Below are 13,721 nucleotides of genomic sequence, written 5' to 3'. Positions count from 1 at the left end.
CGTTTAAGGAACGCAGGATAGTTCTGATGGAGTATTCCGTGAAAGATTGTGGTGATGAGACGTTGGACCCACTATAAGCTAAAAAAAATATTTGTGGTGTTATCAATCTAAATTAAATAATGTACGATGATTATGACGAGATCCATATCGATGGAATGACGATATTTCTCGATATGTATATATATATATTAGTTTATAATAAAAACCGTAAACGAAATGTTAATAATCACGTAGGCGCTGGACAATGTTTTTTTTAAATAAAATTAAATAAATTTTTGTATCTTATTGCAAATGTCAGTCAAAAAAAAACCTTACATCATTCTTTGCTTCGTAAGTCCCGAAGGAAGCAACCATATCCTGCACGTACATTTTCCACTCTTCGGTACAGAGGCGTGTTCGTAAGTCCGTCGCCGCCTCTTTACTCAAAAGGAAGAATTTCATTATCCGTTGCACGTCGCAGAACGGTTGTGCTGGATTTTCGAGGTTGGATGTGATAATCTTAAAAATATTATTAATAATTTTTATTGGATTGTTATTAAGTGCAGTGCAGTGTTGGCCTAGTGGCTTCAGAGTGCGACTCTCATCCCTGAGGTCGTAGGTTCGATCCCCGACTGTGCACCAATGGACTTTCTTTATATGTGCGCATTTAACATTCGCTCGAATGGTGAAGGAAAACTTTTAGTTATAGCTCAATTTTTTTTTTAATTCTATAAATTCCAGTGTCAGAAAAAGTTATTGAAAAAAAGATTCCTTCTCTATATTGTATTTTAGTTTTGATTTGTTTTTTGAAAATTTGTAAATAGTGTTCGATATGCCTATATTATGAATTTATCGAAACCAGTCGAGCGACACACGTATGCAAATATAATACCTGCGCTCGTTCCGGGTCGGCCAAGCCTTCGAGCCCCTTCTCCACGATGTCCAGAGGCAGGCCCAGGAGCACCCTTATCCCTTTTGGGTTTCGCGAGGAGACCTCGTAGACCAACTTTTCTATATTAGTGTTGATGTCCACCATTTTGTTCGCCACTTCGATTAATTTGGATAACAGCGTGGAATAAAATAACGCCTCGTGTTTTTGTTCTTTTGAGACGAATTTCAATATTAAATTTGTTATTCGATCCAATCTGGAAAGAGGATTATTTTATTTCGTTAATAATAATACATACATACAGAATTATGTATATTTATAAATACTTACATATTAAAGACGTCAATTGGATGTTCATCAGTGATTTCATTATTTAGAACGTCCGATGCGTTGCCTCCCTTTTTTAAAGCTTTATTCAAGAATTGAACGCTCGTTATAGACGCGTCTGCGAAGTCTTTGAGCGATTTATACGAATCTGTATCTCCGAAAACGGGTTCAAAGAGATTGATAAATTTCGTAATTCTGAAATAAAGTAAGAAGTAACAAATTATTAGGGATGCAACGGGCGGCTTTATCGCTAACTCTCTTCCAGGCAAACCCTAGTATAGACAATAATTAACTATGTAGTTTATTGTAAATAATAGGTACATTGTATTTTTTAGTTAAAAATTGAGAAAAGGTCTCAAGACACAATGGCATGACAAAGAAATACTAAAGGCCAAATCAACGAAAATAAAATTACTAGTAATACTGAAAAATATTCATTACATTATCTAAAGTAGAAACATTAATACAAAAAAAACTACAAATTCAGTAGTTTATGCAGATAACTTACAAAGACACAGGTACGTAAGAAAAGTCATCGTCAGTGCCGTAGATGATGCCGTCGACTTCCGGTGGCAGGAAGCTGTGGATGGAGAGCATTCGCAGAGCTACACCAGTCATATTTCCGACTTTGGCTAATCTCTTGTCGCCGGATAACTTCGCGTACATGTTGCCAGCCTGGAAAAAAAAAATTATTTAATTACACAATTTGTCATTTAATAGAACTTGGCTTGTTTATAAATATTTTATTAATAAAGAAATACTTAAGAAAGTAGTTTTATGTATCTCTCCACTCAATCGATATGGACATCGTCTTACATACTATAAAAACAATTAATAACAAATAATACTTCACAAACTCACTTAGTACACAAGCATATTACAAATTAGATGATTATTTTAAAGATAAGTTTGGTACTGCACTAAGTAAGGCACTAGACCGCGCGGAAGGTCACCTACGCGTTGGACTGACCAGATCAAGTCTGCCGTAAGAGGTTCACTCAATAAGTATAGCAGGATGACCTCTAATAGGCCGCGATGGCGAAACATCGTGAAGCGCATCACATCTGCCCTTTTTAATACCACTAATACATAGCGATCACGACCGCTCTGTCTAGAGTGTACTGGATAAGAAGAAGACGATTGCTTGGAAACATGCTGCACCAGCTCCAGAGGACAATCTTTGCTGCTTTGGCAAAATCAAATTAGTTGCTGATCTAATTTTATATATTTTTGTTATTTTTATACAAACTGTAATTATTTTATTTTTATCTCACACACTGTTTTATTGTTTTTTATTATTCTTTAATGTATAATATTCTACGGTTTCGTTATTTGTAAATATGTGAGGAACGTGTATACTAACAATACAGTAATAGACCTGTAGAGCAGTTTTATTCTAGGATCGTAAATGATTTTAAAAGAGTAGGTGTGGTTTTTTCATCTTTTCTTCACACGAAACTACCTTTTGAAAGTGGCCACTAGAATCATCTTTATATTTTATTAAAAGTGCTATTTTAGGTGGTCTAACTGGAATAAATGATTTGACTTTGACTTCAAACTAACTTTATGCATATAGGTAACCAAGTACACTTATGAACATCAACAGAAAATATGTTAAATTGATTCTAAATTTACTACTAGTTCGCAAGTCAAGGACGTAGCGCAGGCAAGAAGAACTGGCAAGAAACTCTCCGCAACTCAATGATTAACCAAAGTTACAATAAAAATCATCAGTCAATTGACGAGTCAAAAAAATAACACGGAACTATACCATAGTAATATATTTTCCTAAATCCATCTCCCACACCAGATCCATAAGAATCTTCTGTAAATCGTCTTTCGTTATCGAACAGAGCTCGTGCACAAACGTAGCGAGATGTTCTGCATTCTCAATTTTTATAACTTTCTTCATGGAATCCGCGTTACACCTATCAAAGGCTCCGTTCATTATCTGGAAAAAAATATTACAGAAATATTAAAGAATGAATCTTTAATATATTTTAACAAAAAATCTTAAAAAAGTGACAGGCGTTATCTGTGTACAGTAACTAACTTCTTAAAAATATTTTTACTAACTGCATTCACGTGCTAGAAATAGAAATAAATCAATAGCTACAATCTTTTAGGTCTAGTCCTCAGATTTCTGTATCCGTTGCATGATCATTTGTCAAACTAATAGACGAGTAGGTGATCTGCCTCCTGTGCCTGACACACGCTGTCGACTTTTTGGGTCTATGGCAAGCGATGTTTTCCTTTACCGTTCGAGAAAATGTTAAATGTGCTCATAGAAAAACAGTCCATTGGTACACAGCCGTGCCCCTAATCCCCGAGGATGAGAGTCGTACGTTGAAGTTACTTTCCCAACACTGCTCTTTCAGCAGCAGTATTCCAGTATAAGAAATACGAAATTTAATAAAAAAAAATCTTTGTCTGATGTCACAAGTATCTGTTAACATATACTCACAGAACCGATTCCGATCTGTGCAAAAATAACACTTGTAGCAACATCTCCTTGAATATTCAATTTCTCCTCTAGGTAACGTTTGACGCGTGTAGGGTTCCTGAACAACGCTGCTACGCGGATACCACTCCCTAAAAGTTATATATAATAAATAAACAAAAAAAAAAAAAACCTTTTAATTCTATTATATTTTTTAAGAAAGTAAATTACACATTTTTTTTGGTATTTTGTAATTAATATTATACACACTTATCGTTCAATACTTAGGGTCCTTCAAGAATGGAGGGCACCAATTCTTGAAAGGCCGGCAACGCGCTTTCGAGCCTGGCAATCACTTAATATCAGGTGAGCCTCCAGCCCGTTTGCCTCTTATTACATAAAAAATCCTACCAATTCCTTATAAGTGTGGTTAAAGATTAAATTTAAGGTGCAAATCTATTGAGTGATCTTTATTTTAAATACATAAAAATCCGTTAAAGGTGTTTTTAAAATATTACACATCATCATAAATGAGATTATAATATTTTGATTAAAACACACAAATATAGTATTTACAATATTCTTAACCTAAATATAATAATAATTAAAACAATTTTAAAAAGTGGTGGATGCATTAGGTGTTTTTTATACTTGGAATATATTGTTTTAACCGAAAAAATCATTTATTTATATTATATAAACATATGCTTCTGTATGTATGTCCTCGCTAAGAGGATTGAGTGCTTTTATAACGTTTTTAAATTTGTATATAAATACTTAAGGAACACGAAAAACTCACTCGTGATATCCAAGAACGTCGGTTCGTCTGCCACGTCAGCCAGCGTGGCGATCAGTTTGATCGCGTCGGGAATTGAACCCGCCACTCCCACAATGCTCTCGTTGCTCACCAGCGGCATTAGCTGACGTTTTAATTGGGTTAACCTAGAATATAATATGTCACAAAACGTTTGTAAGTTGTAATTGAGCACTTTTAGAATTTCCCAATAGTTTAAAAATAGACGGGTGTCGATACAGGACTTTCCATTATTTTCCATTCGCAAACCGTATTATTTCGTAAGTATAAGTGTAAGTTATTTTTGGGGTTAAATTGGACTAGATTTACCTACCCCAGTCCGCGACTCCACGTAGAGTTTCGACCACAGACACAAGTTTGTCCTGGTACTCATCGACAACTGCCCGAGAAATACCTGCCCGGCTAATGTAAAGAGTATAACCAGTCATCATCAGCGTAACAATAATGTCATCGGCTGACTGACCACGGCAAAAGCCGCACTGATATTCACTCCTCTGCGGGTCTATGATCTCATGTATTTTTAAACATGGTTGTTGTTTTGACAGCCCTTGAAACTGAGTTTAAGTTTGATTGACGTTCGGCCGTTATGAATTTTGAAAATACAAATTGTACTTACTTGGATTGTTCAAATGTTGGTATTTCCTGAAATTCATCCATGGAGGAGCATTCATTGTTCACGTTGCATATAAATGATTGTAAAAACGTTAATAGACCAGCGCTTGGCAGCGCCCGCGCCGCGAACTGACCTGAAAAATCGACTCTCAAGTCAAACTTCATAATTTAAAGAATCTGCCTAAACGCTTCTCTAGGCAAGATGCGTCGCACCAGTTCCGATGTCAGGAAATGCGTAAACAAAAGTAAAGCTATTTTTTTACTTGTTCATTAATATTAAATTACACAAATATTATATTATTTACAAGCATGTTACGTCATCGTTGATCCGACTAATCTGCCAGTTTTATGTCACGTGACTAACGTATAAAAAATATTTTTATTATACATTAATTTACTCCACGATGCTTTATAAAGCTATGCTTTATATAGACACACTAACACAACGTACAACAAACATTCTTAACGATTTATTTTTCATACTGTCTTTTAAATTCATAGAAGACATAAACGCAATCTACATTTTGTAAAAAAAATTAGAACGGTTCGGTGGCCGTCGATACACAATCTTATACTAGAATAATAAGTCCTGAGTACATATCTTGTTACAATATCTTCTTACCAGGAAGAAAGGCACACAATATTATCAGCCGTAAGGATTTGGAGAAATTCTATTAGTTTGGGGACAAAGAGAGGTTAGACTGACGCTAATTAATACCTTGCCTCACTATAGTTCTCAAAAACGCACTAAACACTCACTATAAAATTCTAAATAGTGGACGTAACTATTATCAATTATAATTAACAAAAAGTATTTATCAAAATAAACATGTGTCTAACGTAGCCCGAGTAAATCTCTCAACTAACAAATGTGACGGTCGGCCTAGAAAAAATATTTGGGATCACCCTCATCAAAAATTAATAAATTATGTATTTCGAACATGTTTATTAATTTGATCTTTAGTTTTGAGTTTCAGTTTAAGAAGCAACTTACATGTGGGAAAGTCCTGATCATCAATGTTAAATCGTACGATACAAATACTTGAGATGACTCCTATAGCCCACAGTATGCCAGCCACTGTAATCTAAAACCAAAAAGAGTCGCCATTTAAGCAAATATTCATTTTAATAATAATAAATTAATATTTTATTAATCCACTTTATTACTTTAATTGCTTTGTTATATTAGTTTCCCGCCAATCATAGATAAAACCGCAGAGTATATACGAACTATTCAATGCTTGAATTTCGAATGAATATTCTTTTGAAATTCGAACCACAGTTTCAAAAAGTCCGATCAACTATATCGACCATTAAAGTAAAAAGGTTTACGTTGCTAATTCGCTTTTTTGTTATTATTATTATGATAAGATTATTCTCTCGTATTATGAAATACAATATATTTAATAATACACGAAAATGTTGGTTGATATTTATATAAAAACGAACAATAAAGTCATTAACAATTTATTTTAGATAATTCCTAAAAGACAATAATAGACCCGCGGCCTGACCCGACTTCGCAAGGCTGACATTTTCATTTGTTAAACAGAAATATTTCCTCTTTAAGAAGACGAATATATTATATGAATATAATAATATAGAATATAATACGAGGATTCGTTTTCTTATTTCTTACCGGATTCCTCTTCCTCATGAGATAGTCCTTCCACAGCAGCAGTCGTAGCTGCACGCCCGCCATCTTTTCTGTAACTAATCTGCCCCGGCTACATTACTGTAATTACAATAAATTAATAATCATTACTAATATTTTGGTAAAGCACATTAATCTCGAATAATAAAAGATATCTTCTTATTTGTAGTAAAAACATTAACAAAAATAAGTTAAAACGCAAAGTGTTACCGATTATGTAAAAGACACAGTATTAATGCTTCAAGTAATTATTCCAAAGACAAATAAAGCCCGGTAATGATAAAACTAAATAAGATACTGCAACACACGTCATAATACGACGACACGACATAATTACTTAAACAACGAAAATTAGTTCTGTACACTGAATACATGGATCATTTAATAATAATGATCAAAGTAAGTAGTAAGCAATGTTGTTTCTATTTGCCATATATTAAAATAGCGAGTAATCGCCTCTGTGTAACGTACCCTTTACAATAAGTGTAAGACTATTAAGAGCACAGAAATGTTGGTAATGGCTAACATGCGACTTTCAACCCTGGTTTGATCTCCGGCTCTGCATCAATGGACTTGCTATGTTCGCATTAGCTGTTAACGAAAACTTCGTAAGGAAACCGTTATTCATTATTTATTTATAAAAGCTTGCCAACGCTCGGCACCCAGATACATTGGTACTAGAATTTATAGGGGAGCAAAATATACACGAAGAGACAAAAAGTCAGTAATAGAAACAAGAAGAAAATCCAATTTAAAGTGCGAAAGGAGCAAGAATGGATATCCAGACCTAGATCGTTTATCTAGATTCTGCCCAATCTTCTAACGAAATTAAAATTTAGTTGGAGGATTGGGGCAATAAACCTGATTGTTAAATATCTTACATGCAAACGAAATATCAATTAATTTACTACGATTCTCCAATGACGTAGACCTAAAATTTCGCCAGCATGTGATCACCTGCTATATGAAATTATCACGGAAATGATACAGAAATTGTTTTAGCGCCATTAATTTTATCTCACTCTGCTAACAGAAGGATTAATAATTTGGTAACATTATGCTAACATGATATTAGATAATTTGATACTCAAATAAGGTATAATTTCAAATTAATTCGTTAATAAGGGTGTCGGTCACGCGATCCGTTCGGATTCCGGACGTGATATTGCAAGATGCGACTGTCATTACCCAGTGACAGTTGTCATTATTATTGAACAGCTTGGATTCCGAGACTAATATAGGGTTTCGGCGAAACAATACATTTCGTTTCCGACTAGGTCCCCTATATGGGTTTGCATATTCTTATAAATATATAATAATAAGCAAGCAATAAGCGACATCAGAGTGAGTTTACAGTTTTTCGATATTAGCGTATTGGCTTAGTAATGTCAGGATAACGTATGTATTTTTGAATAAATAAATAATTGGTATCCTGAGGTCGTGAGTTTGACTCCCGATTGTGCACCAATGGATTTTTGTTTCATGCGAATATTTTGCAGCAAAAAAGTCGTCTTATCATTCTATTTCGCACGGCTTACATGTGTGTACACAAATGCAAGTTACCAAGTAATTGCTCGTTCGATAAAGTAAATACTTTAGGAAGTGCCTAATCGTTTGACAATAAATTAAGTTTCGTCAGTTTTCGACAACATTACTATAAATACTCAATTACAAGACATCATTATTACTCGTGCTTTAAAGCTTACCTCAAATTACTAATCGTAATTAAAGGTATATACATTTTCGGAAAAATCTAAGACATTTATCGACGGTTACGAAGTATCACGTATACGAATAATTATTTGATTTCATTTATTATTACTATAACTATAACTATTTCTCGCACCGTTTTGTTTCTAACATAAAACGGTTTGTAAACAAACGCGTTGTAAAATATTTTAGTATTATAATGTGCTTTATTTTATTATTAGTAAAATTAAACTAATTAAATAACTAGAGTCAGATATTACTACAGACTCTTGAGCCGTGGGGTTCAAGTGCACAAGCCCTAATAAAAGATGTAAGTTAGCGCCTGGTAGATAGTACCGGTGAAACTACCTTTGCGCTTTCCTCGGTCAACGTAATACAGCAAGGAAACGCTATCTTTTATATCTGTTTTAATTTTTGTAGGTTAGGAATATTGTAAATAATGTATGTCTTTAGGACTTATCATCGTTTGTATGAGTAACGACTTGTGCATAAGATATATTCATGCGATATAATTATGATGTGAGCTATTTGCGTAACATAGTTTCCGTGAAATCGTATTGTTGTCACATACAATGACATGGCCCGGCGTCACTCATTGTACGTGAGACAAGCTGACATGCAAAGGTTACGCTTCAATGAATGGCGCTTATCTGTTATTGGTAACAATGGTTTAAGGCTTCTAGGATATTCACTTACTACCTAAAGACAACATTTCAAACAACCTCTCCACCTCTATAATATGTATAATTATTATTTATTATAATGAGATTAGTAGCTACCCAGTATTTATTACGAATAACTGACTAACTGTTGTGGTCTCTGGCAGAATGACCAGCGCTGGAACACGCATACAGCATAATGCTGAAACAGAGCCAGTTACAAACATAACACACACACACACATTTAAAATGTACTTTTTTTTCTGTTCATATTTTTGTATTATTTTTCCTTTTAGATTCTTATTATTATTGTTTTGTGTGTTTCGTTAGTAATAAATGTTATGTCTATGTCTGAGTATATTATTGTATTTTCAACTTTAAGTACAGACGAACCTTGTGGCAGGTGCGTTACGCTTGTTCAATTAAGTTCTACCGAGAATCACAACGGGCAATTAACATGTTCACCTATTAATTATGTATAATATAGACGTTATAATAGAATATTCGAGAATAAGATGCGAGATAATAAATATCTAACGAGTTATCTATTAACTCATTTCAATAATATATTAAAATATTCCTTCACGTGGGTCTCATATGTGTGAATGTATGTATACATGCAAGTTATCAAACTTACGTAAGCATTTAAATAGATAAAAATACCTTTAATTGATACGCAATAAATAAATATAATCAGTCATTTAAACGCATCTATACCGAGTAATACAATAGGTACAATGTTTCAATTTCTCAATTAATATCCAAAGCTTTGCACGTAATCAACTGCAATACATTTTTGAATTTTGAAAAAAATGGTAACCATGGTAACAAATATAGTATAAATATAGCCCATAAAATACGGCCGTTAACATTTTGGTCAAATATAGTATGGATAGCTGGTACAGCTTTTTTTTTGAATGACCGCAATACTGGATTAGACAAAACAATTTATAATAACACAAATCAATGTGTAAAAATAATGAACCTTTATATACATTTTCGTATTCAATGATTACATAAAATCCTTTGTTTAAAGACAAACTCAAGTAAAAAACGAGGCAGTGGCAACTTAAATTGCAATAGCCAATTTGTGCCAAGTATTGTTTACTTATCACTTGTGAAATCTGTGTCTTAGCTGTTTCAATGAAAATTATTGTACTGAGGATATCTTAACTTCTAGTAAATCGTGATTTTGGCGGGATAGAGGATTCTAAAGCTTCACTATACATTTGACTATTTATTTATTCATTATAGTCCTCATTTCTTGGCGATTCCTTTAGGGTCTCTGCAGTTAGGCTATGGAATTCACGTCCCGTCCCTATTCGCTTACTTCTTCTCTATCTTCCTTTAAATTTCTTCTGTACAAACATTACCTGTCCATATCGTATCCCTAACTTTCTTACTAACTACTAAATTAGTTCATATGCACTTTTTACGTGTCATGTATCCTTTTCTCTAGTTTAGTTTGTTTTTTTTTGTTCCTGTTTAGTTTTGTCTTAATAACTATATGTAATATATATTTTTGCACTTCTTGCCTACCTTATCTAATTTAATACATTTTTTCTCTTCTCACAGTGGTTGCCAGGAAGAGATCGCTCGAAAGCGATAAGGCCGCCAGTGGCCATCCTTTTAATTGAATTATGTTCATTTTATATCGTAATGCAACGAATTATTAACAAATAAATAAAGTTTACAGCATAACAATGACTATTTTTGAAGTGAAGTGATTTCATCAAAACAGCTTTAATTATAATTCAGATTCTCAGGAAGTATATTATAAAAGAGATACAAATATACATTATTGACAATATGCTACATAGTAATTATAATTAAAATTAATAAATAGACAAGTATAACGAATCTAAAAAGTAGTCCCTGTGGCGGTGTTCTTTTAACTCTGGTAGCATTTCCTGGCAGAATTGCGATACTTATACATTGAGCGAGGAAAACGCCAACTCTAGGGTCACAGGTAGTATCTACCAGGCGGCAACTTAAATCTTTAATTATTGCCTGTGCACTTGGAACCCACGGCCCAAGAGTCTACACTAAAGGGAATAAAATCAAATTTATAAATAATTGGGTTTATTTTTAGGTACTGAAATAGAAAATACTATAACTTTAATTCAATTGAAATAATGTAAATTGAACAAATTCATACTCCGTTTTACAACACATTATAGCGAAATTACTTAGTTCGGTCGTATCAAATTAGGCAAACGTAACCACGTCACGGCATCATAAGCATACATAATTGGAATGGAACCCATCATCCAGTCATGATAATGCAGGATCACTACATTTTTATTTACGTTGTCTGGGTTTTCTCAACGATATAAATGTTCATTTAACAAGTCTTACAACAATATTACTTACAGTTGGCCTAATATCTACCTAAAGTTTTAAGGGGGTGGTAAGCAAACCAAGTGTTCTCCAAGAACCTGGGTTCTTTGTGCCTGGGGGATATGTGCGATGGCAAACGCCAAGGTTATTTGCGATACCAAATGCCAGAATCTACACAGATTTCCGTTAGCAAAGACGTTGCCATTGAATGCTGTCTCTGACACTGTGGATATCTTTATATTTTCGCAGACTGTGTTGACAGTAGCGATATTGTGTATATTATGTATAAAACAATATATATTATATTTTATTGTTTTGTTTCCGACATTATCGTATTGGTTTAGTGTTGTATTGTTTTGTGAATAATAAACAAATATTTTAATATTCAATTCACATATTACAAAACAGAAATATTTCGCAAACGTTTTAAATTATCTAAATAACAAATGAATATAAAGAAGCGGAAAGATTATGTGTGAATGGCACAGGTTATGGCCTTGCCCAATATTACATAACCTTCGATAATTACCATTAATTTTATTAATCCATCAAGCCACAAACTAGAATGTTAGATGTTTCTTGGTCTACGATTTCATCGAATTGGGTAAAATGCATATTCCTAACGTCGTGTTATTTTAAATAAAACTTATTGCTGACCACGGCTGCGGGCAAACGTCATGAAAATAAAAAATTCGCGTTTGTACACGTTAAAGAAATTTCACAGGTTCACTGTCCATATACCATATGAGCTCTACACGTTCACAGTTCACATGTGGTCTGTGTGCTGGTACAACTTCTAGGAGTTGTGGACGTACGGCAATAGTTGCGTATATGGCGCTGACTTGACAGGACATATCACTGAGAACCTAAAACATGCTGGAACATACAGCGAAACTTATTTTTTTTTTGTGAGGTGGTCAGCAGAATAAAAACGCAACTGGACGTGAGGGGTAAACTCAAACTCAAAATAACTTTATTCATATAGGTCAACAAGTACACTTATGAACATCAGAAAAGATGTTAAATTAATTCTAACTTTACAATTACCACCAGTTCGCAAGTCAAAGGCGTAGAGCGGGCAAGAAGATAAGGTATGTCCACTTTCATGCTTGGATAATGAACATGTTAACATGAAAATATAGTTGCTTAAGGCTTAACGCTTAGCTTATTAGTCCAGAGACCAGTAATTGAATAAGATAAAAATGTGCCGATTTTTGTTGGCTCCAAGGTTTCACACTTATTGTACTTATGTTAAAAATTGGAAAAAATATAGTTCAAATAATATCTTGTACTATTAAACAAAAAGAAGTCCATCTTCATTACTGTTTCGACTGAAAAACACCGAATCTTAACGTAAGTAGTTTAGGTTTCCAGTGCATATTTATCCCCTGGTATTATATTTAACTAGATGTAGGAAGGTGTAATGAAGAATACATGAGAATAATTTCAACGTAAGTAATCAAAGTAAAGTAGTAATGCAACACGTTGCAATTAGTTGCGACACCTATTGGCGTCCTGAGAACGGATACATTGATCTCTTTATGCGATATTGACTAATTTCTTTGTCGTACAAATTTTTTATTTCTAAGTAATCAAGGTATTTTTAATTTTTAGACCACTATATTGTAGCCTATCGAGCTCGCGATCAGGCGGATCTGTGGCAGAGAAGCTAGGCTAGCAAGCTAGCAGGACATTGTCAAAATCTCCCCTTTGCTAAAAAAGAACTTTATTTACTTAAAAGGCTTGGCGTCTCCCGCCGGGCACGGGCGACAACCTGTCCGGAAGTATCCTCATGGTAATAATGTGATGTGATTTTGTGCTAAACACTAACATTTCCCTTAGTGCAAAGTATTTTGTAATTTTTGTTCCTGTTTCTAACGAATTTTATTAAGATATTTAAATTCCACTGAACAATGTATATAAATACAAATATGTTTACAATTACTCGAACACGGCTGAACCAATTCCAGTAATTTTTATTTATTCACTCTGAGGAAGGTTATTATAGAGAGACCTTCCTCGGAGTGATTAAAAAAAAGGCTAAGTGAAAAAGTCCTATTTAGCCGAAACGAAGTTTGAAGTAGCTAGTAAAGAATTTGCTTATATTTAATTGGAATTTAGAGAATTCTTTGACGTACACGTGAACTTTTGGATTTCTATTACAAATATCGATGTGTGGTCTTAAAGTCGGTAGGGAGTTCTATATGTTAAGTTTATCTTTCATTTGAACGTGGTAATGTTTTAGTAAATTATACACTATTTATATGCAAAAGATTTACGGAAGATGATATATTATG

At 33.7% G+C, this 13,721-nt stretch overlaps 1 protein-coding gene across 2 annotated transcripts in view; it reads right to left on the bottom strand.

Annotated features, from left to right (window-relative positions):
• The window catches only part of LOC123711832, a 43,742-nt gene that overhangs the window by 25,271 nt on the left and 4,750 nt on the right, over window positions 1-13,721 (bottom strand). For both annotated transcript variants that reach the window (XM_045664659.1, XM_045664660.1), the window contains exons 2-11: window positions 6,701-6,796; window positions 6,056-6,146; window positions 5,066-5,195; window positions 4,435-4,577; window positions 3,660-3,787; window positions 2,967-3,146; window positions 1,704-1,870; window positions 1,199-1,390; window positions 872-1,124; window positions 316-498 (exon numbers count right to left, since the gene is read on the bottom strand). In XM_045664659.1, coding sequence (XP_045520615.1) covers window positions 316-498; window positions 872-1,124; window positions 1,199-1,390; window positions 1,704-1,870; window positions 2,967-3,146; window positions 3,660-3,787; window positions 4,435-4,577; window positions 5,066-5,195; window positions 6,056-6,146; window positions 6,701-6,763 — 1,530 coding nt within the window. In that variant the 5' untranslated portion in view covers window positions 6,764-6,796. The remainder of the gene's footprint in view (window positions 1-315; window positions 499-871; window positions 1,125-1,198; window positions 1,391-1,703; window positions 1,871-2,966; window positions 3,147-3,659; window positions 3,788-4,434; window positions 4,578-5,065; window positions 5,196-6,055; window positions 6,147-6,700; window positions 6,797-13,721) is intronic.

The sequence above is a fragment of the Pieris brassicae genome, chromosome 7, assembly GCF_905147105.1.
Source record: "Pieris brassicae chromosome 7, ilPieBrab1.1, whole genome shotgun sequence".
NCBI lineage: Eukaryota > Metazoa > Arthropoda > Insecta > Lepidoptera > Pieridae > Pieris > Pieris brassicae.
Note: the sequence above shows the minus strand (reverse complement) of the source record. Positions and strands in the feature narration are given on the sequence as shown.